We start from the raw sequence: 22,781 nt of genomic DNA, 5'->3' as shown, positions 1-22,781 counted from the left end.
TTTGCCGCTGAGCTAAATCCCCAGCCCCTAGCCCACAGTTTGAATGAAGATAAACTTAAAACCTTTGGAGGTGAATTAGGCAGGTGTTCATTATAACATCACTTATTGTGGATTAAATAAGTCCCTACTAATTTAGTATATAATTAAAACTTATTATCATGTTATTGGGTAATTCACAAGTTTGAAATTTCAAAATAGGTCTCTGAACTAAAATCAGTCTTGGCAGGGCTATACTCCTTTTGGGGTACTCTAGGGAAAATAAGTTTTCTGACTTTCTAGCTTTTAGACCTTCTTGCTGAATACCATTGCTCATCACACTGTCCTCTATCTTCAAATCAAGCAGAAGAATCTTCAGATCTCTTGGACTTTAACAATTGTTTTCTCATTGTCACTTATTTCGACCCAGAAAAAATAATGCTAAATGATCCCTCTACCTCAGCTTGTAAACAATTTCACTTGCAAAATAGGTTCCCCTTTGCTTTACAGCTGGATGCATCTTCATATTTAAAAATCAGGGGACCACTACCTGCCAACAATAACTAAAATATGGAGTCATACTGTTGCATCAACAATGTGGAATTTCTAGTGCTTGAAAGGACTAAGACGACAGCAATGTTTAAATCAGCTGCACATGCCATTTTAAAGCACTTTCCTATTGTATTTCCATAACAGCACTAGAAAGCAGTGAGAAAAGCTTGAGTATTTATCAGGGAAATGAATAAGGGAGTAACTGGCATTCAGTATGCAAAGAATTTTCCAAGTTTCAAGATGTATAAGGAACCAGTTCCCAGACACCCAGCCAGCGCTGTTCGTCCTGGGCACGGTAGCTAGTAGTAAATGTTTGGGATGTGCGATCTCCACGCCTCATTCCTGTGTTTTGAATTGATCTTAAGGGACTCGATGCAGTGATTCTCCTTTTAAGTATGCTGGAATTCTGCGTTGCTGTCTCAGTCTCTTCATTTGGATGCAAAGCGATCTGTTGTTACGTTGGTGGGGTGAGTACTGACCTTTGCTTTCTGATGTGTGTAGTAGTTTTCCATCACTGTTTCAACAAGCGCACAAAACACATGGTTATGACCGCTGTTTCTGCAGAAGGGTCCCAGCACAGTCAGCTCAGGCCCCTGCTCAGGGTCTTACGAGGCTGTACCTGTGGAGCTGGCCAGACTGTTGTTTCCTGAACTTTCTTTCTTGTCTTCTATGCTCAGGCCACTGAATCCACTCCCCCTCAGAGGTTGAGGTAATGACAGAAACACCTTTTCTGAGGACAGAAGGACATCAAATATCTTAAAATCATTTGGGTGCTTTTACAGTGTTCACATAACTTTGTCAGGTTCACCCGGGATAATGTCCCCTTGGTGTACTCAAAACCAGCTAATGGGTAACCTACTCACAGGACAGACAATCTGCCATATCCACGGGTCCATCCACACTCAAGAGGAGACAGTCCCAAGAGTTTGTCTCCTTGAAGGTCATTAGAATTATGCCTAACAGAATGACCAAAAGAAGCTGTTTTTTCCTATCTTTGACACACAAAGCTCATCCCTTCTGACTCCAGATCAATGCACAAGTCACATGGAAAGGTTCCCAGACTGGGCCCGCTGGGACTCCATTACCCTACTATGGCAACTATCCCTTGGTTCCTGAAGAGCTGCCAGGTGTCAGTGTCACAAGTTAGACTGACCCACTCTGAGACTCAGCGTCAGCTATCAGCCTTTCAGGCCGACGTCTGTCACTGAAAGTGTGGCCTAAACAGCCTGAGGTAGGGAGAGCCTGAGGAGCTCACCTCATGGGTCCTGAGATTGAATTCAGTCAGGAAGAGTAACGAACACATTAAGTAGGAAGGGGAAACCCTGAGATTATTTGGTCACTTACCTATGGCACTGTGATTGATTTCACAGGTTGTGTTAGTTCTACCATCAAATCCTCAAACGACAGAAGCAGCATGTCCTGCACCACTGGGAGGAGATTCAACGGCTCCAAAAGATCCAGAGAAAACTGTTGATGAGAATGTTCCCTGACTTCAATGCAAAAATTCCCCGTGGAAAACTACCTGAATCCCTCTCTGAAGGATGTGTGTGTGTATGTGTGTGTGTGTGTGTGTATAGATTCAGTTCTCTTGTTTTCCCTGTACTTGACAAATCTTTCCACCCAATCTTAAACAGAATACCAGATAGTAAATAAAATCATGCATTTAATTAGACAACAACACTTGACTGACTCTTATTCATGGTCAGGACTCTACATAAGGGTATTCAGTTGATACAGAAGCTTTGGAAACAAAGGGGTGAAATGGTGTTTCTGAAATGACACTTTGAAGACTCCATACCTGCTCCCTGTCTAGCAGTCCTGTTTGTTTGGCTTCTATGTTTTTAGCCCATGTTTGGAGATTTTAAAATTAAATATATGTTTTTCTCCCATTTTATTTCCTTTCTTTCACAAAAAGTGCAAGGAAGAGCGTAGGCAGTCTTTGTATGCGTGAGTCCTTAAGCATAAACTACTGGGCAGGATTCTATCTTAATACAATATGTATCTAGTGCCATATGCAAGATGGTGTAACACAAGCTATTTACTGTTATAAATGAGGTACATCAGCTTTCCTGTTACAATGCCAAAACAAATTAAATAAATTCAGAAGTGGTATATTCATGTGCTACCTACTTCCCAATCTGATGGAACATCGGAGAAAATATAGTGGTAACAGGAAATATAGGAATGTCATAAAGAATATGGGCTTTCCATCCACCCTGGATTTTTTATTGTGAAAATCACATCTCTGTTACTTGCTGCCTGTATAATCATGAACATAATTTCTCTATGATTCATATTTCTACTCAGTACAAAGGAAAGAAAAGATACCATCAGTCTTACAGAGCTGTGGTGACAACTTGCTATAACATAAAAAGTACAACCAGTCACTGGACTGTCATCTATTAATCCTCAAAAAATTTACATTAAACACATAAATGAATATATGTGCACATATGTGTATTGTATAACCTAATTTATCATTTTTCCATAAGTGTTCATAAAGTGTCTATAATGTGGCAGACATTCTTGCAAGCATATGAGAAAATACTGCTGTCCAACAATGTTCTTCCATTGTTATAGGTTATAACTTAATGGGGCAGGATGTAAATGAATACATAGCCATCAAAATAGTTTGTATATTGTTCCAAGCTAAGTGGAAAGTCTGTGACCATGCTGGCCCTTAATCTTTAGGGCAGTCTGTTGAGGTGAGGCTGTCAGGAGGGGATTACACTCTGATGGCTCCTCCCTCATTAATGGGATCAGGACCCTCATCTCTTAGGACTGGGCTCCAATTGTCTCTCTCCTCCTGTCATGTGAAAACTCAGTATTCACAATGATAAAGTGAATGCAAAGATAGTGACCTCAGTGTAAACCTAGCTCACTGGTCTCTAATCTGGGACTTTCAATCTCCCACACTGTGAGAAATAAATTTCACTTCTGTATCCCCAGTTACCAAGTGTGTTGTTACAGTGGCCTAGACTAAGCTAACAGTTGACTGATTTACAATAATGATAGCAAGAAGACATAATAAACAAAAGGATAGTCTGTTTGAAACTGGGCATAGAAAACTGGATTTATACATGCAAAATTGGATGCTTATCTTACACCATACACAAAAGCAACTCTAAATGTATAAGAGAACTAAATATGACTCCAGAAATCACAGGATTCATACGATTAAAATGAGGGAAAATTCCTTGACCTTGGACTTGGCAATGACGTTCTTGAAAATACACCAAATCTCAGGCTACAAAAGTAAAAATAAATAAATGCAGCTATATTAAACTAAAGTTTCTGTACATAAAAGAGGTTTAAACCATGAAAAAAACAAAAAACAAAAAAGGCAACACATGAGCTGGGACAGATGTTTATAAACCATATGTCTGATAAGAGTTAATATCCAAAATGGAGAGCATGCACATATAATTTAATTTTGGAAAATAATGTGCCAACTGAAAAGCAGAAAAAAGATAGGCACAGCTAAGTGGCAGCGAAATGTATGAAGAAAGCTCTAGATCACTGATCATCAAAGAAATCCAAACCAAAGCCATAGATATCCTCTCGCTGTAGAAGAAATTGCTGTTGTCCAAAAGACAAAAGGGTGGCGTTGGCCAGGCTGTGGACAAAGGGGAAGACATGTATGTTCTCGGTGTGTACACTGGTGCAGCTGATATTTTTTAAACATCCAATATGAATGTTCCTCAAAATATTAAGTATGATCAACATATGACCCAGTGGTCCCTCATCCTGGTATGTGCCCAGAGGAAAAGAAATCCACACTCATTAAGAAAATCTGGACTCCTGCATTCACTGCAGCATTATGAACAACAGCCGAGAGGTAGAAATGACCCCACGGTGCCCACTGACAGATGAACGATAAAGACAGTGAGTGTCCATGAAGGTCAGCCTGAGGGAAGAGCGCCTGCCATTTTCCACAATATAAATGAGGTTAGAAAGCATCTTGCACGGTGAAATTAGCCAGATGAAGGCAGGAACTCATCCCATGGCCTCATATATATGTGGAACCTAAAAGGAAAAGGAAATTGAAGGGTAGAGAATAAACAGTGACCGCTGGAGGTGCAGGCGAGGACAGAAGGAGGCAGCGGGGAGAGGTAGGCTGAAAGGCGTAGCATAGTGGGTGTGTAGGATGGGCACAGTGAAAGGTCTGCTGTGCAGCACGGAGACTAAACATCGTATCTGGGTTTTGTGCTCAGGGTGTAGATTTGTGTGTGTCTGTCCTTGACACACACAAACGGGCCACTGTGACACAATAGCTGTGTTAATCTGCTTCACTGCACTAACCATTTTATTATCTATAGGCATCAGATAATATCATGTCAGACTGTCGAGTTAAATAACCTTTAGTTTCTGCAGGCTGACCAGGCCCGCAATCTCCCAAACGAGTGGACAGCAAAGGCTTCAGTAAAATGAGACAACTGGAATGATTTTAGGGCTCCAGGAGGGGCTCACTCTCTTACAGCTTTGATATTTTCTGGATTTAGACAAAGACTTCTCTGGGTGGCCCGTATTTATTTGGTTTTCAAACAAAGGAGGGGGATACTCAAGAAAATGTGGGAATCTGAACAGGACCTTGGGAGAATTTTCCCAAGTAGTAAATTATGTCAATCAGGAGAACTACCTTATCTTTAGGTTGGCATTTATTGTAGCAGTGTGGAGCCTGCAGCTGTGGTCTCCTTGTAGTTAATAGGGGTTGGAGCCAGACGTCCTCAGCTGAGGCCTTATCTTGTCCTTTGAGGCATCACAGCTTCACAGACCAATACAGGCCTCAGCAGGGACCAGTGACTCACAGAGGTTCACTTACTATGAGTCCACTGCCCATCCCTAGACAAAGTGCCTAAGCTTTGGACAACTCACAAGTAAACATGGAAAGCCAATTGGTTAATATTAGATCCCACTCAGAGCCACTTTGTAGTGGTCTCCAACTTCATACCCTTAATATATACAGTAAATGCTGTAAAAGATGAAAGTAATGATGCCATGGTACTTGGTTTATAAATGATACATTACTCCTAAGTAAAACTTTCCACCATATTACCTCAATACTGTTATTATATTTCAAATTTTATTAATATCCTAATCTAATCTATAGTTCTTCCTAAAATTTCCTCCTACTGTTCCCAAATTATGTATAAACTTATATGTCAACAAATCATGCATGATTTATATATTATTATATACAAGTTATGCACATACAGACATTCCTCATTTAATAACAGAGTTCCATTCCTATGACCAGGTTAAATGAATTGATTGTTCAATTGTGAATTTTATGTAGTATGTACATTATGACATTTAGAATAAAGAAATGGTCAAAGGAAACTACAACTCGATGACCTTGCTTTCATTTGCATAACTTTTACACACAGTACTGAAACATATGACAGAGCATAAAACTACAATTACAGTACTCTCCAGTACAATCAGCAAAAAATACAGAACTACATAAACAAGGTGTATTGTGCCAAAAAAGACACTGAAGGTGTACAAACGAGACATGCAGAGCTGTAAAACCACAACACAGGTTATAAGTCTGAGCAGTCATTAAACAGGTAGATGTTAAATAAGGAATATCTGTATTCACATACATATATATGTGTTTTATACATATATATAAACTTGATTCACTTATATGACTTGTACATTGGACTACCGACTACAAAGACTCCTGTAACCTAGACTCTTAGGCCACATCCCACCTTGTTTCGTTTGTTTGTGTTGGTAGTTTTTTAGTATTTTCCTATTTTGAGCTCTTTTAGTACGAATCAGTTGTTTTGAAGATTGCCCTGTGTTCTAGAAATTTCTTCTTTTTTATAAATCCCGACTATTTAGTAAGAACACATTGGCAATGTTGTATACTTACTAGTCATCCATTATATCAGATAAAGAAGCAAATATTGTCAGTTCTTTCCATTTCTGGTGCTGCTTTCTTTGATCACTTGATTATGATGTTGTTATGGACTGAGTTTTAGTGTCCTCCAAAATTTGTATGTTGAAATCTTAACCCTAGGTTTACAAGTGGTAAGAGATAGTTGTGTCTTTGGGATGTAATGAGTGCCTGACAGTGGTGTTTTCATGAATGGTATCAGTGCCCTTAAAAAGAGGTCCCAGAACTCCTTTTCTCCTTTCCACCATGTGAACACACAGTGAAAAGACAGCAGTGTGTGAACCAAATGTGTCCTCTCACCAGACACGAGACTATGCCGGGGTCTTGGTTTTTAACTCCTGGCTGCCTGAACTGAGAAACACAGGAGTGTTATTTAAGTCACCATCTCTGTTACTTTTGTCACAACCATCCACAAAAACCAAGAAACTTTCTATCAGCTGCTATCATCATGAGGAAGTATTTTCAATATTGTACTAAAAGTAATCATCAGGCTGATTCTTTAAGACCATGTGACTATTATGTCCCCAAATGAGTATTCACTAAATAGTTTTAACATCTACTCAACTTGCCATTGCATTTCCTGTTCTCAGCCTACATTTATTACTCTATCACTTAGGTAAAAAAATAACAGGAACTCTGGTATCAGGATATAAATGTACATTTTAAAAAAGACATAACTGTAGCAAATTCTTAGATAAATTAATTCTGCTTATGTGTGAAAGTTTACTACTCATGAGAGTTGTCCTAGATCTTGTGTTAGCTTGAGATGCATGACTGCAACCAGTTTTGCTTCCCCAAAATGGGGATACAAAGTATAGTACCTGGGGTAATAACTTCAAGTACTGATTTGTGCAGACAGCCAAGATTGTTGTCAAAACTAAAAAACTGCTATTTCTCTAGTTGTGGGCCCAAATTAATTATTGGAACAGAGATATTTCAAGACAGTTTGCAGATATAAGCTATTAAATAAAAATACTAATATAGCTTCAAATTGGTCTGAAGCTATTACTTTGATATAAGAATTTTTTTTATTATTGGAATCACCCAAATGTCCACAAAGCTAAAAAAGCATTAGAGATTCCTTTCTAGGTGTTAAATTTTCCCACTCAGGGAGCTTCTGTACACTTTGATTAAATCTCCATTTTTGGAAAATATGTTAGACTTTGTGTTACACTTCCCTTTTCTTTCCCATTACAGGAAGAGATTGCTCACTAACATCTGAGCAGTTCCAGTAGATTTATGAAACTAAGCGTGAGCCTGGTCCTTCCTTCTCAGAATCTGCTGAACACTGGAGCAGGTGGCCAGGCTGCATGTTCCCTGAGAGCTTCCTGTTGTCATTATCCACAAGACATTATTAGCAGGACCAAATTTCTTGCAAAATAATGTTCTGCATTTTAAGCACTTTAGATGTTGGAGTTCCTTCCTTGAAATAATATCTGCAAATTGGGAGTATGGTGGTGTGGGAAGACTACAAGCAAACATAAGTGTAGGAAGGAAAAAGAGATAGGGATTGCCTACCAGCTTCTAGCTTTTGTTTCCTAAACTCTAAAGAATAATGTCCCACTGGGGAGATTACATTAGCTGCTTCAGAAACACAGGTCAATAGAGAAGAATCCCTAGTGTGAGATAAGAGAGGGCCCTGGAGTACAGGGATTAATCATGATAATTAAGCACCAAATACTCTTAAATAAGATGAGAGACAAAGGGGCAATAACTCCTGGCTGTGGAAGACAGCAAAAGCAAAAAGTGAAGAGGGAGAGAGCAAGCCTCTCTCCCTCCCTTATATTATATGCAGGATACCTGCCTTAGGGCACATAGCATTCACACCCTTAATCCCAGCATTGTGCTACAGATCAATCACAAACTGTAGATTAAGCAGCCTCTGAAATGCCCACTCCCCCCATAACCACATGAGGATTTGGGGTGAACAACCAGACACAAACCATAACATTCTGCCCCACATATTTTTTTTTAAGAAAAAGGCATTTCGTCCATCTCTAAGAGTTGCTGAAGTCAACATTTTCAGCTTTGCTGAGAAGTCTAAGTCTCAAGACTTCTCTGAGATTTAAGGCAAACTTTTAGCTGTGGGCCCCTGTACAAATGAAAAGAAACTTAAATACTTCCAACATTTAATGGAGCAAGAGAGACATTTCCATTCCAAAAGTTACAAACAGAGGGATACAAAGGAGTGAGACCAAAGCAAGTCCAAAATCCAGCAGTGCAAACACAAGGTCCTGTAGTTCCATGTGCAGCATCCAAGGCAATCTGTGGCAAGATGTGAGCTCCAAAGTGGTTGGGTGGCTCTGACCCAGTGGCACTTGCAATGGTTGTACCTCCCATGGCTTTACTGTTGGGCCCAGTCTGCTCCCTCCTTGCAGTTTTCCTTAGACAAATTATGTTTCTGGCTTCTCTAAATTTTTGAACTCTCCACTGCACCTTTGGCTTCACTCTCAGGCCTCACAGACCCACCAAAATCTGGGTGAAAGCTTTCCTAACCACCCAACTCTTGTATTTTGCATGTGCCTAAAACCAGCACCATGTGAATAATACCAAGGTCTGCTGCCAGCTGGAGCAGTAGCCAGGTTTCCCTCTCTCTTGTCAGTAGGGGTCGAGTGCCTGGATTGCTGAGCACTCTGAATCCAATTCTGAGGAACAAATTTTCTAGGCAGCTGCCATTCTGGAAAATGGTGCAGCCACTACCATTCTGAAACATGGCATGCTGGGACTTTCTACTCAGAGCAAAGTCTTTCACATTTGTAAATTTGAGGATACAAAGGGTGGAGTCCTGATGCTTCTTCTGATGCCCTCAAGCCATGTTTGCTAGTCTCCAAAACCAACCCTACAGAAACAGAACAGTGGAGCAAAGGTGCTTAGTTCATAGTGGCCAAGAAGTAGAGCCCAGAAACAATGACAGAGAGGAAGGGGCCAGGCATCAGATGTAGACTGCAAAGACATGCCTCCCTGACACACCCAACACACCCAGGAGTGTGCTCTACCCAGCCCCCGGGAGCCTCCCCAGCCAATCAGTTTGACACAATGAAGCTTAAGGGGCATAGGTGCTTATTACTGGAAATCATGAGAGGCCCCTTTTTTGAGTGGGTGGCAGACTTCTCCAGTGCTTTTGCAGCTTTGTGAGAAACCCAGGGCCAGAGGAACCAGGACCTGGATTCCTGACCCACAGAAACAGCAAGATAAAAATGGTGTTTTAAGCTTGTTAAAAGTAAAACAATGAAAGGTAGACCGACCTATTATGTGATCTATAAAAGACATATGCAGGCTGGAGCTCTTTGCAGCATCATGAACAATAGCCAAGGGGTGGAAGGAACTCAGTGTGTAGGGTTAGGTAAACAAAGACAATGCAGCACTTTAGTCAGGCTTACAAAATAAAGAAATGCAGTCTCTGGTACAAAATGGACTGAAGATGGGGACAGCACACTGAGTGAAACATATCAGTCACCCACATAAACACCCAGCAAATATGATGCAATTCCAAGTGTATGGGGCACAGAGCGGTCACAGAACCCCGAGGAACTGAAAGTAGAAGGGTAGTTCAACTTTCACTCGGCACAGATATGGGTGGGTAAAGAGTTACTGGTTTTCCAAGATGAAAAAGTTCTAGATCTGTTACACAGGAAATATGATTATAATAGTACTGAACTGTCCACATAAAGTGGTTAACCTGCTAGATTATATGCACTTTAAGTTGACATTTTTGAAAATTAAAATCAGAAAATAATTTGATTTAAAGAAAATGCAGGCTTTTGCCATCTACCTTTACATAGAAAGCACAGAAGTCACTTTTGTTTCTGGATTAGTGAGTGGTTCTCCACACTGGAGGGAGATTTTGTTCCTCCTCCCATTAGTGGATATTGGCGATGTCTGATGGCAGTTCTGGCTCTCACACCTCTGGTGAGCAAAGGCTGGGAGTCCACTAAGCACCTGACAGTGTGCGGGACGGTTTCCCACACCAACAAGGAGTGACCTACCTGAGAGGCCGCTAGTCAAGCTTTTTGAGGACCCTTCCTGGGTAATCAGTCAGCAAGTGTTATTGTTACACCTGCCTTTCCTTCCTGGGTAGGTAATTGGAGCTCGGACGCTGGAGAGAGCGGACAGTGTGGTGGGGCTGAGCTGAGGAAGCAGAGAGAGAGGCACCTTTTGTGCAAAGATTATTGAAGCCATGAGAAAACAAGAGTAGGAGGGAGAGAGAGAGATACAGAGACAGACACAGAGATAGGCAGAGACAGAGACAGAGATATAAGGAACTTGTTGGTTTCTCCCTGTACCTTGGGGAGGAACAGCAGTGGGTATGAGGAAAATAAAAACAAGAGACAAAAACTGGGGTCAGGTGAAGTAGTCTCTTTACCTCGGAGGGCTAGAGGACTGAACAAAAATAGTAGGGGCATTTATTTATACCCTTGCAAAGTTAGAATCATGAGAGGCAATGTTGCCTAGTGACTAACGACTGAAATTGTCCAGGCAGGATGTTTTTCTCAAGACTGAGGTAGCCTGACAGCTTGAGGCACTCTGGCTCTGTCCTGCCCTCACACACATGGCCAATTTCCAGCTCAAGCCACTCCCAACACAGACAGACTGAGGCTGACCGACCCTGACAGCGAGAATATACAGCTGGGATATGCAGGGAAGGGAAGACCCTGAGTCAACCACTTGGGGCCACTGTGTAGATGCGCTGTCGCATGTGACCCTTGAACTTTTGTAAGATCACTAAACTGATGATAAGAAAAGAGGAAAACAGACAAGAAAGAACGGTTGCTTGGCTGTGCTGATGTAACTGGTTCATTAGAAAATGCTCTCAGAGGGAAAGTGGGTATTCTGTCCCTTCAGGGTCCAAGCTCCCCCTCTGTGAAGCTCAGGCAGAACTGCGGCACACCTCACTGGCTTCTGTGACATGCATGAGTGCCCAGGGTATGACGGGAAATGGCAGCAGGCTTCCCAGGGAAGAGGGAGGGAAAGGGGCAGCCAGAAATTAGGGAAGAGAGGGGGATTTCCCGCCATTTGCCACAAATTTCCAAGCAAATCCAGAATTTCTCTCTGGCCCATCTCTAGGACATAACATGAAGAGAATCTATTTAGTAGTCTCTGTGGGATTCCGGGATTCCATTGGGATTCCATTGGGAATTCAATTGGGATTCCATTGAAGCAATGGCCTTCACACTGAGCTATGTCTCTAGATATCATTATTATTACTGTTGCTAATTATCACTATTATTATTATTTTTTTTAATTTTGAGACAAAATCTCTAAGCTTCAAAGTTACGCAGGCTGGGATTGAACTTGTGATCCTCCTGCCTTGGCCTACGAGAGTACAAAATATTGTTTGTATTCATTATTCCTGTTTCTGGCCATATAATAGCGAGTGTTTCTTAAAAGCTTACAGCCATTATTACGGTTATGAATGTGGTAAAATATATATTATGAGATGCTATTGTTCATCCATTTCAATATTCTTAGAAATGTTATTATTAGTTATATATTAGCAAGTGCTCTGAGAAATAAGATTTTCACAGACATTTTCTCTCATCATTGAGGCAATTCTCTACTGTGGGTATTATTCTCTACTTATTAGATTAAAAGCTGAAGCTTCGAGAACATAGACTTGTCTAGTAAGGCCGATCTCACAGGTGTTGGTGTCGATATGCACATCAGGCTAAGTGAGTTCCACACTCTCCCAACTTTAGCAGTTTCTATGAGCACTTTTTCAGAAGTTGCTAAGCAACTGCGAAAAAGGAAGTCCGGGCATATTTCACAAATCTACAAGCTGTGCTTTCTGCATCCGGTGTAGCTGTGAACAGTAGACTAAGGGCTGGTGGCTTGCAGAAGACAAAAAGAGGGAACCATTGATCGGAACCAGAGAACCCAAACTACAGCCTCCTGGAGATTCTGAGAGCTCAGCGGGACCAACAGGCTGAGCCACAGGCGCAGGTAGGTGATGCCCGAGGCTTTCTCTGCCAGCACCGCGTCCTGACCACGCTGGAGGGATGATTCTGCCTGTAGCTCCTTGAAACCTCTTGGGGCCCTGGAGCCCCTTGGAACTAGAATGTGGAAAGGCCAGCGGCCTCTGCTTCCACCTCTCTTTCCGCGGTTTTCTAACTGCGTGGTCCGGCATCGTCAGTCACCTCGGGCCTCCTGGTGAATGGCAGCGGAGCTGTTGGCCCTAAATGCTCTCAGGCCGCCTGCAAACAGCCCCTGGCTAAGAATGCTGGGGAGGTGGAGGTCGAAACCTGATCACACCTCATGATGGGCAGCGGGTGAGACTCACCCAACGGGGGGCAGTGCGGTGCTTGTAGGTGGGGCCGGGGAGAGGGAGATGCCGCACACTGCATTCTGTGGGTGAGCGCTTGCTTCTGAGATTCGGGGCCTCTGGAGACTCATGCGGTGCCTTCCCAGGGTGCGCGTGTCATCTGCGATCAGTGTCAGCATTATGGGACAATCTCTAGCAACCATGGCTTTGTGGTTTCCTCTGTTCCATACTTCAAGGCTGTGTCCCTAAATGACAGGTCAAGTCTGCACTGCAGAGCAAATAATCTATAGCGGGGGGCCAAGCGTGCAGGCTCAGTGCTCTATAAGAGCTGAATTTTTTTCTCTTCCAGCATCAGCAGCACTAGCACGATGTCACAACCCATAACCAATGACACTGTAGCGGTGCTCACGGCCCATGGCTTCTACTTGCCCCAAACAGAGAAACCTCTCCCGACCAACCCAGTGCAGGAAAGCCTGAAGACGCGGCTGAAGGCAGAGGTCAACGTGTTTGGGGTAAATCCAGTTCAGACCACATAGGCGTGGGATTGAGGGAAGGGAGAGACTGTGGGTCTGGGGACTAGAGAGCCACCCTCAGGGGACAGAGACTTTCTCCTGCCAGGCAGAGTGCAGGCTGCGTACTCTGCCACCTGGCGGAGCTGACTGGAGGGCTGCTCAGTCCAACATGAAGCAAAACAGTGTTTCCCTTATAGTGAATGCCAGTGTCTGAGTCTTTTTTTTACTGAATGCTTTCAGATTCTTGTAGTACAGTTCTCTATGTTTTCCTCTCGGAAACTAATGGTGAAGAAATACATATTTTATATATTGTTTTCTGTGTGTTTTCTATTGCATGTTTCATAGGCATGTTGATTTATTTTTTCAAATGAAAGTAAAACGGATCTTCATTTATTTAATTAATTTTTTTTTTTTTTTTTTGCGGTACCAGAGATCAAACTCACGACCTTGGGCTTGCCAGGCAGGCGCTTATGCCACTGAGCTATATTCCAGCCCAGCATGTCAATTTATTGAGGAGACATTTTCTTTCACTGCAAATCACAGGAAAGGCAAACTTCCTTCTCTTTCACCTCTTTGACAATAGGGATGAGATGTATTTTTAGTTTGTCCCTCTCCTCTCATCTAGTATTCATGAAAAATCTCCATTGGTTGAAGGAAGGCTACAAGAAGGACTCTGTCCATTCCTGGGAAGCAAACACAGAGTCCTGGTCTCCAGGTCTGTTTCTGCTGTTAGCCTCTGGCTCACACTCACACGGGTCCGGTGAGGCTCCTGTGACACATGGTCAGAGAAGTCCTGGATAAATGTCCACAGAGCTGTGAGTCTCTCTCAGGTCAAGGAGTCCAACTTTACCTCCTCAGGCAGAGCCTCAGGATCCCCAAGGCAGTTCCCTGGATGGAAGAGGCAATAGAGCTCCAGAGAGCTGGCTCTAAATTCTGTGTTCACTGTGGCTGGGGAGACACAAGGGAGGACCTCCTACATTGCCAACACTCCAGACAGTGTGAGGGTTTTCAGATGAACCCTCGTCCCACAACAGAGAACAGGAGAATAACCACGGATATAAAGAGCCCAACACTGGCCACAGGTTGGGACCAAGGGTCATAGAGAGCCCAGGACCTGAGGGGCAGAAGTGGCTGGATGCTTCAGAGCACTTGACAGATAGCTGAGGCTCTGGTTTCTTGTGGAGGAGCAGCATCCTCTCCAACATGGAAACTTGCTGTTCTCACCGCACAGTGCTTCAGTTCTGCATCCTCACAGGAACCTCAGAGCAAGAGCTGAGGCCTGAGTGCCGTGAGAGAGGTGAGCAGGCGCTGTCTTTACCCGGGCTGGTGTTAGTCTTCGACCTCTCTTCATCTTCCAACAGGTCATCCAGATCCTGTGTGGTGCGATGGTGTTGAGCTTGGGGATTATTTTGGCAGTTGCTCCGGTTTCCCTCTATTTTACCTCTGGGTTTTCTACACTGATAAAATCTGCGTATCCATTTGTAGGAGCCCTGTGTGTAAGTACAGAATAGCAGGATGGGAGGGGAGGGGTGGGAGAGGAGCACAAGGTCAATACTTTAGACTCTTCACATGCCTGCTGCATTTCAGCTTGCTGGGAGCAGGGATTCCATAGCACGGTGTTCTCTCCTGTGGATGCCAGGAAGAGAAGGTTTGAGTGTGCAGGAAGATAGGCATTGCTTTATTCTGAATCTATTTTTCAAATGAGCATTACTGTTAAAGATCATCTTATTTCTCACCATATCATTTTGAGCTCTGTCAGATCAGTGGTATCATTCCAAGTTTTTTCACAAATTCTCAAAATAGAGTAAAGTCTGGAAAAGTGCTTTTCCATCTAGTACCATAAGCACCAGGGAAAGTCCTCACACACGCAGAGACTGCACAGGTCCTTGTGAGAATGGCGGAGGGTGGAAGACTTCAGTATCTAATCAATGAGAGACACCCAAGGTAAGCTGAGCAACCCTCTGCCCTTTGTTGAGGGCTGGAAACTCCTCAGAAACAGCTACTTGTTTTGGTGTCAGACAGACTTAGTGGTCCTTTTCTCTGATGACAGCTTTCTTGTAGATTCACGTGGGTCAGTCTTTCTTACAAAAGCTTTTCAATTTCATAGAACTTTTTTACTTGCCTCCAACAACTCAGAAACTATCAGTTGCCTTTTCTATATTGTTCTTTTGATTAAAACTGGATGTCAACCTTATAAAAATCTGGTTCACTTTTCTTACTTTATTAATTGTAGTCTTTATTTTATTTGACTTCTCCAGTCCACCCCAGAGGCCTTTCTATAGTCCAGGATCCATTCAAGAACTCTGTACAGTATTTAGTTATTCTGTCTTCTAAGGCTGCTCAAGCCTGCATCTTCTTCATCAAAGTGGATGGCTTTGGGGCAGCACTAGCCAGGATTTCTGTCGACTTCCTAATTTTGAGTTCATGTGACACTCCTCTCCTGTGTAATCAAGATGAAGAATTTTCAGGTGAAGATGACAGATGATGTTACCTCGTCCTCTCGTCACTGCAAAGGTGCAGACTATCCATGTCACATTGCTGGCAAAGTTCACCTGGTTCATTCTCTACTCTTTGCAAGTGAGTCACTAAGCACAGCCCACATTTGAAGAGGCAGCTAATTCTTTTTTTTTTTTTTTTTTTTAACTCTTAGCATTTATTTCTGTAGACAATCTACCTAATCCTGGGACAACCAGAACCAAAGATTTTCTTCCATTTTGCTTTATTTTCAATGGCTATTGAGTTGTGTAGCCTGCCTATATGTATTAGATCATGAAGAACCCTGGTAGGGGAAATAAATTCCTCTGAATTCCTAGACACAATATTAAAGGTTTCCTGTCGTCCAATTTCACTCTACTTTGTTTTTCTTTCATCATTTTACTTTTGCCTGTGGTGCTACTAACTTTAAAGTTTTGCCCTGGTTTTTCCATATCTATTAAATACCCTCACGGTTGGCTTTTTTAAAAACCAATTCAATTCCTTGTCAAACACTGTAAGGAGATTCTGGCCAAAGAAGTGTTTGAAATGAATGTGAAAAATGAAGGAACATTCTGGACAATATTTCAGAACTCCTTGAATGTGCTGTTAGCGTTTAAAGCAGAATCTGCAGGCAACAGTTGGAAGCATTAAAAGCAGTTTGTTCTCAGAGATGTTTGCTTTGGCCACTGTGACCCCTCTGCCCTGATCATGTCCTTGAATTACAAATAAATAACCACAGAGATCTCAACTCACTGCTTTTTCTTTGAATCTGCTTAAGTAGCAGCCCCTCTGGGTCCCCTCCATGACTGAACTGAAGTCTAGTCTCCAAGTAATCTTTCATTCTCTGCGCCAACACGGTCACATGCTGCAATAAAACTCTCCCAAAAAAGAAATAAAAAGAAGGGACATCGTTTCAGATTCCTTTTAGGAGGCAGGCGTTATTCTGATACCAAAGCCAGACAAGGACAGTAGAAGGAAAGAGAACCATGGCATGATACTTCAGGACTGGACTCATGAGTGGTTTAGCTGGGTCAAATTATATTTTTATTTCACTGTTTTGAGGAATCTCCATACAGGTTTCCATAGTGTTTTACATTCCCACCAGCAGTATAGGAAGGTTCCTTGCTCCCACATCTTTTCCAGCATTCATTATTTTGTACTGTTCATGATGGCCATCCTGACCGGGGTTAGATGAAATCTCAGTGTAATTTTAATTTGCGTTTCTGAAATGGCTGGGGATGCTGAACTTATTTTCATATAGTTTTTGGCCATTTGAAATTCTTCTTTTCAAAAGAATGTATTCAGTTCATTTGCTCACCTCTTACTTGTGGGGGGATTTATCTCAAGGATATCAGTATGATTCTATGTATAAATCTCTGAATACGACGCATTGTGTTCGTGACAGGCAGAACAGAAGCCACAGGATAATCACCAGTTCTTCTTTGTTCCGATTATTTACTCATGTTCTTTTACAAAGAACACTGAGATCAAATTATTTTTTTCTCAGTAAAAAAATCCCTGTTTCCTGACCTTTAAGTTCCTCATTTTGCTTACTGGGATGGAGTTCTGCTCCCATCTGCCACTTTGCAGTTTCTCAATATTTGTAGTTGCTTTTCTCATCGCTAAGACAAAATGCCTAATGCCCAAAGTTAGGGAGGAAAGGTTTGTTTGACTCACAGTTTGCAGAGTTTCAGTCCAAGGTCAGCTAGCTCCAAGGCAGGGTGGCATCGCAGATAAGAATTACAGAGAAAAAACTGTTCATGGCAGGCAGAAGGGAGTGAAGCAAGCAAGAGGGACGGACCTTAATAGCATCTTTCAGCCCCTTTTATATTGTATCTAGGCTGCTGGGGCTGCAGCGGTACCAAACCAACCAGGGGGCTGATGTAGTAATCACACACTGTTAATCTCAGCCTCACACACTCCAGATTCAGCCAACTTGGGAAAAGCCCCACCTATTTATGACCACCTGAGGCTTTGGGGGAGTCATCTAGTGACAACCATAACAGTACTGTATGCAAAGGGACAAATTCTCATATTTAAGTGTATCTTCTATCACTCACCATTTGTTCTCCAGCACTTTCCTATGACAGGTTTTCATGAAGACCAGATGGTAACTTTGAAACTTCTCTGTACAAGGTACTGACGTGAAAACATTCTCCTCTTTCCCTACTAGTTTATCATCTCTGGATCTCTCTCCATCGTCGCAGAGAAGAAGTCAGCTAAGCCTCTGGTGAGTTTGGGAACCACCACCCACAGTCGGAGGGATAGAAATGAAACACAGATGTCTTGAGGACATCTGCCCATTGTGAAATGTGGGACACTCAATGCCAGAGCCCCGCATTGTTTGACTTAACAACTTGCTTTGGATCCTCCACCTCCCTGCCCTCGTGACACCCTTCTGCCAACCACAATGGTCTAAATGAAACTCTGTGGCCTGAGCGGGTGGCCAGGAATCTCACACAAAACATTCTGCTACTTATGGGCTGGTTATATTGATAACATTTGTTCACATTTGGCTCCTTAATGGTGAAGAAATTCAACAGTGTGAGAGAAAGCTGAGTTTGCTCTGGGTTCCTTGTACAATCCCATGTGTGAAATCCGTGGGAAACCCCAGGTGAAATGCTGTTCACGTGAGGCATTGGTTTTCATTCATTCATGTCCCTCCAGAAAGCTGCCGGTGTTGTTGATTTGAAGGCAAACTCTTACGCCACAAAGTTGTTATCAGTTATTACCATCAGCTAAGGAATCAACTTTGCCTACTTTTAAGACTTTCCAGGAGAAACCCAAGTTGGAAGTGGCAGGGAGAGGAAAGCTGGATTTAAGGAGAAGAGTTCATAATCTGCAAAGATTTGCCAAGTTCCCACTCAATCCGTGTCCCTCAGGGGGTTCACAGAGATTCTCCTGAGACAATGCCATACACCTGCAATAGCACAGAAACCCAAGTGGAAAATCCAACTATGCAAGACTTTCCCATGCAGCAAGGAAATGCAAGAGAAAGTGTTCCAGGCTCTCGCTCTCTCTCTCTCTCTCTCTCTCTCTCTCTCTCTCTCTCTCTCTCTCTCTCTCATCTGAAATTAGAGGTCATTTTTGAGAACTCACCTGAGACCCCGAGCTCCTAGGTAGAGCATCCAGCAGAACTCTCTGTGAGGACTTCAGTGTGGTGCCTCTGTGCTGTCCGTTATAGTGACCACTGATACATTGACATGTGGCTGGTACAATCATTTTACTACTAATTTAATTGTATTTCAATAAAAGAGGTTCATGTGGCTGGTGACAGCACACCACAAATAATATTTGTAGACTTCTGGAGTCTGGGGGAGTATACAGGACTCCTAGGTCCACTTGCAGGGATCAGGGCTCTCAGGGAGACAGGATGCAGCCTCAGGGTGGGCTGAAGCTCACAAGAGATCTCTACCATAGTGATTTGGACTCTTGTCCCGCATCCTGTCACCTTTTTCAGGCTGCAGATGAGATGTAATTCAGAAGAAGTCCAGAATGGTATATATATACTACAAGTACATGGATATATATTGTGGACATCTCACTTGTCCCCAGCACATAAAGTGTCCGCCATGACCCAGTGGGGCCAAGGTACAGATGCAGCCTGTAACACATGAGCTGTCAGTGAACACGCAGCAGCTGAGCCAGAACACTGATCTCCCCTCTCACCACACTGTCGGGTCTCTGCAGGCCAAGCCTCAGGCGGCCTTACTGTCCATCCAGTCGAAGAGTGTAATAGGGCTGTATTCCTTGCACCATATGGAAAGGCCTGTTAGGAGAAGGACAGGGAAGAAACATGTACTCAGTCACTCAGCACCAGTTTCCTCTCTCGGTTCAGAGATGTTTGCAGGTGCTAAGGCCATGTGCAGGAATAAACTCTTCACCCTGGGCCTCCCAGTGAGGACAGAGAGAGTGAATGTTCGCAGTGCCTTGGGAAGAGGTCTAAGAGGCGGTGGATCCTTGATGGTGGGACCTCACTCTGTGTCTCCCTCCAGGTCCATGGCAGCCTGGCCTGCAGCATCCTGAGCACTGCACTTGCTCTGCTGGGTGTCGCTCTGCTCTCTTACACCATGGCCGCTCTGGATTCTGCCTTTCAGCAGTGTGTGTCGAGCAGCATGTCGAGGCCGACAACTGCGTATCACTTTTACGATCCACAGGACTACAGGCACGGGTGCTCACTTGCCAAAGCCAGTGTCATGGTGCGTGTCTGTACCCAGGTGCTGCCCCGTGATGAGTGCTGGGACAGCCCTGACGTGTCACTGTCCATCCTCTGGACGGTGTCCTGTCGTCTCCTGTGATGTAGTCCAGGGGAAAACACAGGGCTACAGGAACGGAAGGGCGGGGCGAGCACGACAGTATCCAGCTGGGCTGAGGGGTTACACAGGAGCAGGGTGGAGCTGAGAATAAATGGAAAATAAAGATGATTTCTTAATAGTAATAAAAATCAATTTGAGAAGCATAAAATATGAGTCTCTAAACCAGGAGCTTTGGTATGTGGAGTGAGGAATTAAGGAAAGCAAACACTGCAGGAAGACTCAGGTGATCAAGAGAAGCCGCAAGAAAACAGTTCTGTGTGTGTGTGTGTGTGTGTGTGTGTGTGTGTGTGTGTGCGCGGTGAGGGTGAACTCAGTGAGGGGAGTTCTCAGACCTGGAAATGGGGGTCAGAGAGCAGGAAATGTGAGACTTGATCCCAAAGGAACTTGCTAAGGAAGGGGCGGCCCTAAACTGACTACTGTGCTGGGAGGAGCACTCTCCCTTGCTGGGTCTCTGATGGTGGAGTCCCCTCCACCCAGGCGGGAAGCCCTCGGCGACTCAGGCACAGCCAACACCTGCCTTCCTGCTTGCAGGGCACCGTGTCTGTGATGCTGATCTGCACGGCGCTGGAGCTCTGCTCCGCTGTGCTCACGGCTGTGCTGTGGTGGAAACAGGCTCAGTCTGACTTCCCTGGGGTGAGTGATGAGGGGCCACCCTGAGACTGTCCTGGTCACCTAGCATGGCAGGTGGAGCCCTGGCCATGGGTCTCAAGGTGCAGGGGGCGAGGGTTGGGTGGGGATGGAAGACAGGTGGGGGGCTCAGATGGGGATGGAGCAGCTGAGCAGCTGAGCCCCACTGCAGGAGGAGAGAGCTCAACCCGAGAGTCTAGCTGCTTTAGTTCTCCTCCACTGCAAACAGGAGCAGCGGCTCTGGGACATTCGTGTCCTTCCTGGCATCGCTGTGACTTTGTGCTGGTGCTCAGGACCCTGGCTAACTCCCTCCTGAGCAGGAGCAATTCTTCCATAGCAATGACTCCTTTTGTAGAGTGACTTGCTGAGGAGGACTTGCCAAATGAGTGGAATCAGGCTCTGTCTTATGCTCAGCTTGTTCCTCCTTGTGACCTTACAATTCTTTCTTTTTTTCCTTAAAAATTTACTAAAGAATACTGATGGATCAAATTGCATGGGATATTATCCAACCACTACTATAAACGGATGGCTTCATTTAACCCAGTGAAAATGCTTGGATTCATTCAAACTTTTAATCATAGAGAGGAGAATACTAGACTGATGAGCAGCAGTTACTCAGAGAACTTAATGCTGGGCTGCCCTTTTCCTGGAATAGCTGCCACCGTGTGCATAAAGCTGGGGAGTCGGCATCAGACTTACCTGGGTGAAGTCAGTAACCTGACATATTTCCTTCCTTCCAGAGTGTGCTGTTCCAGCCTGAGAGTTACAAGAATAATCCCTACATATTCTCAAAGACACACCAGGACCCTGGATATGAAGAGCTGGTGACTTCTTCATAAAAGACATAGAAATTATTCAGAAGCAAGAGGTCTTTATAGTAATAGAGAAAACGCACTCTCAAAAGAGGGGAAGTCTGAGGTGCCTAAAGTGAGCATTAAAGGTCTTGATGAATGTGCTTGTTCAGTGGTTCTCTCTGATTTGCCTGCGTTGCCCTTAGGAAAAGCAGTGTTGTGAAGATAGCTCTCTGCACAGAGGGGCAGCCCAAGACCCTGCGCAGGGAAACAGCAGATGGTGCTTCAGGGGACCTCAGGGATCCAAAGGAAACAGATTTTTCCTCTCTCCCTTAAGTGCAGCAGGTGTAGACCCATCTATTATGTGACTGTGAGAAGACATTCCTAGACCCCTTTGCTGGGGGGTAATAGATGTTTGTGTCCTTCTTGTGTGTCATAGCTCGGAAAGTGTTTCCAGCTTAAAGGGATCATTTTGCTTATGGTAGGACAATGGGATGATGGAAAATGAAGCACATATTAATTTATGATTGACACTGGCTGGGTGCTCATGTTCAGGAGACACATACACTAGTACAGCAGTCATATAGTGTGAGAGAAAGCAGGGCAGAGAGGGCTGGTGTAGTGAGTGCTAATCAACATGCATTTCTTTCCTCCTGTGAAAGACTTGGTGAGACCTGGGCAAGAGCTGAATAGCCCAACCCAAGAAATGCATGATTTCTATTTTTTTGCAGTTTTGGAGACCTGAAAATGATACTCTGTGCCCTGGTTCATTGATAATTTAGAGAATATAACAGTGAGGAATCAAAAAAATCAACAAATAAGAAGGAGTATTTCTTACAGCTTGTTTGTCTTGGTAGCATTCCGGGTGTAGAAACCACAGACAGTCCGCACGATGTGTATCAGCACAGGCTTACGTGTACTATAATGGGTAAAAACCAGTAGGGTGCTAATAGGGGAAAATTGATAGGAAACATTTGTCTCTCCAGCTTGTATTGAAACACCAGCTCATTGCAGATATGTGCAGACGAAGGTGTGGAGGGTCTAGGACACTACTTGGTAAGTAAGCGACCACCTGTGAGGAAATCAGGACAGCAGATTCTTACTGTCAGGGGACTAGGAGAAAAAGCCCCAGGCCTGGCACTTCCTCAGTGCTGTCACTGGCCACATTCGTTCATCATTGGGGTGCCAGGCAGGTCAGTTCCCATCCTCGCCCTAACACTGCTCTCCGAGTCCACACTGTGCCAGGAGGATTCCAGGGACCAGGAATACAGAGTTCACTCCAGGGGCTGGGACGGTTCCTCGTCATTTCCATCTGCTGCTCTCCTTCACAGAAAGGAGATTCATCTCACAGCATTTTCTTATATTTCT

General features: G+C 43.8%; 2 protein-coding genes across 3 annotated transcripts in view; both read left to right on the top strand.

The window, feature by feature from the left end:
• The window catches only part of LOC102019830 (membrane-spanning 4-domains subfamily A member 4A-like), a 25,080-nt gene extending 22,872 nt beyond the window's left edge, over positions 1 to 2,208 (top strand). Inside the window, exons 6-7 of the mRNA XM_005408080.2 lie at positions 894 to 995; positions 1,899 to 2,208. Coding sequence (XP_005408137.1) covers positions 894 to 995; positions 1,899 to 2,018 — 222 coding nt within the window. The 3' untranslated portion in view covers positions 2,019 to 2,208. The remainder of the gene's footprint in view (positions 1 to 893; positions 996 to 1,898) is intronic.
• A 10,004-nt stretch (positions 2,209 to 12,212) lies between these two features.
• LOC102019301 (membrane-spanning 4-domains subfamily A member 6D-like) lies at positions 12,213 to 21,577 on the top strand. 2 transcript variants are annotated; one of them, XM_005408078.2, is made up of 7 exons: positions 12,213 to 12,373; positions 13,042 to 13,204; positions 14,566 to 14,700; positions 17,853 to 17,909; positions 19,675 to 19,878; positions 20,527 to 20,628; positions 21,363 to 21,577. In XM_005408078.2, the coding sequence occupies exons 2-7, from the start codon at positions 13,061 to 13,063 to the stop codon at positions 21,459 to 21,461; spliced, it is 741 nt and encodes a 246-aa protein (XP_005408135.1). In that variant the 5' UTR covers positions 12,213 to 12,373; positions 13,042 to 13,060; the 3' UTR covers positions 21,462 to 21,577. The 2 variants fall into 2 exon arrangements, with proteins under 2 accessions (XP_005408135.1, XP_005408136.1); XM_005408079.2 differs by lacking the exon at positions 14,566 to 14,700.
• Positions 21,578 to 22,781: the final 1,204 nt, after the last annotated feature.

Source organism: Chinchilla lanigera, unplaced genomic scaffold (assembly GCF_000276665.1).
Source record: "Chinchilla lanigera isolate Chin_1 unplaced genomic scaffold, ChiLan1.0 scaffold00110, whole genome shotgun sequence".
Taxonomy (NCBI): Eukaryota; Metazoa; Chordata; class Mammalia; order Rodentia; family Chinchillidae; genus Chinchilla; species Chinchilla lanigera.
Note: the sequence above shows the minus strand (reverse complement) of the source record. Positions and strands in the feature narration are given on the sequence as shown.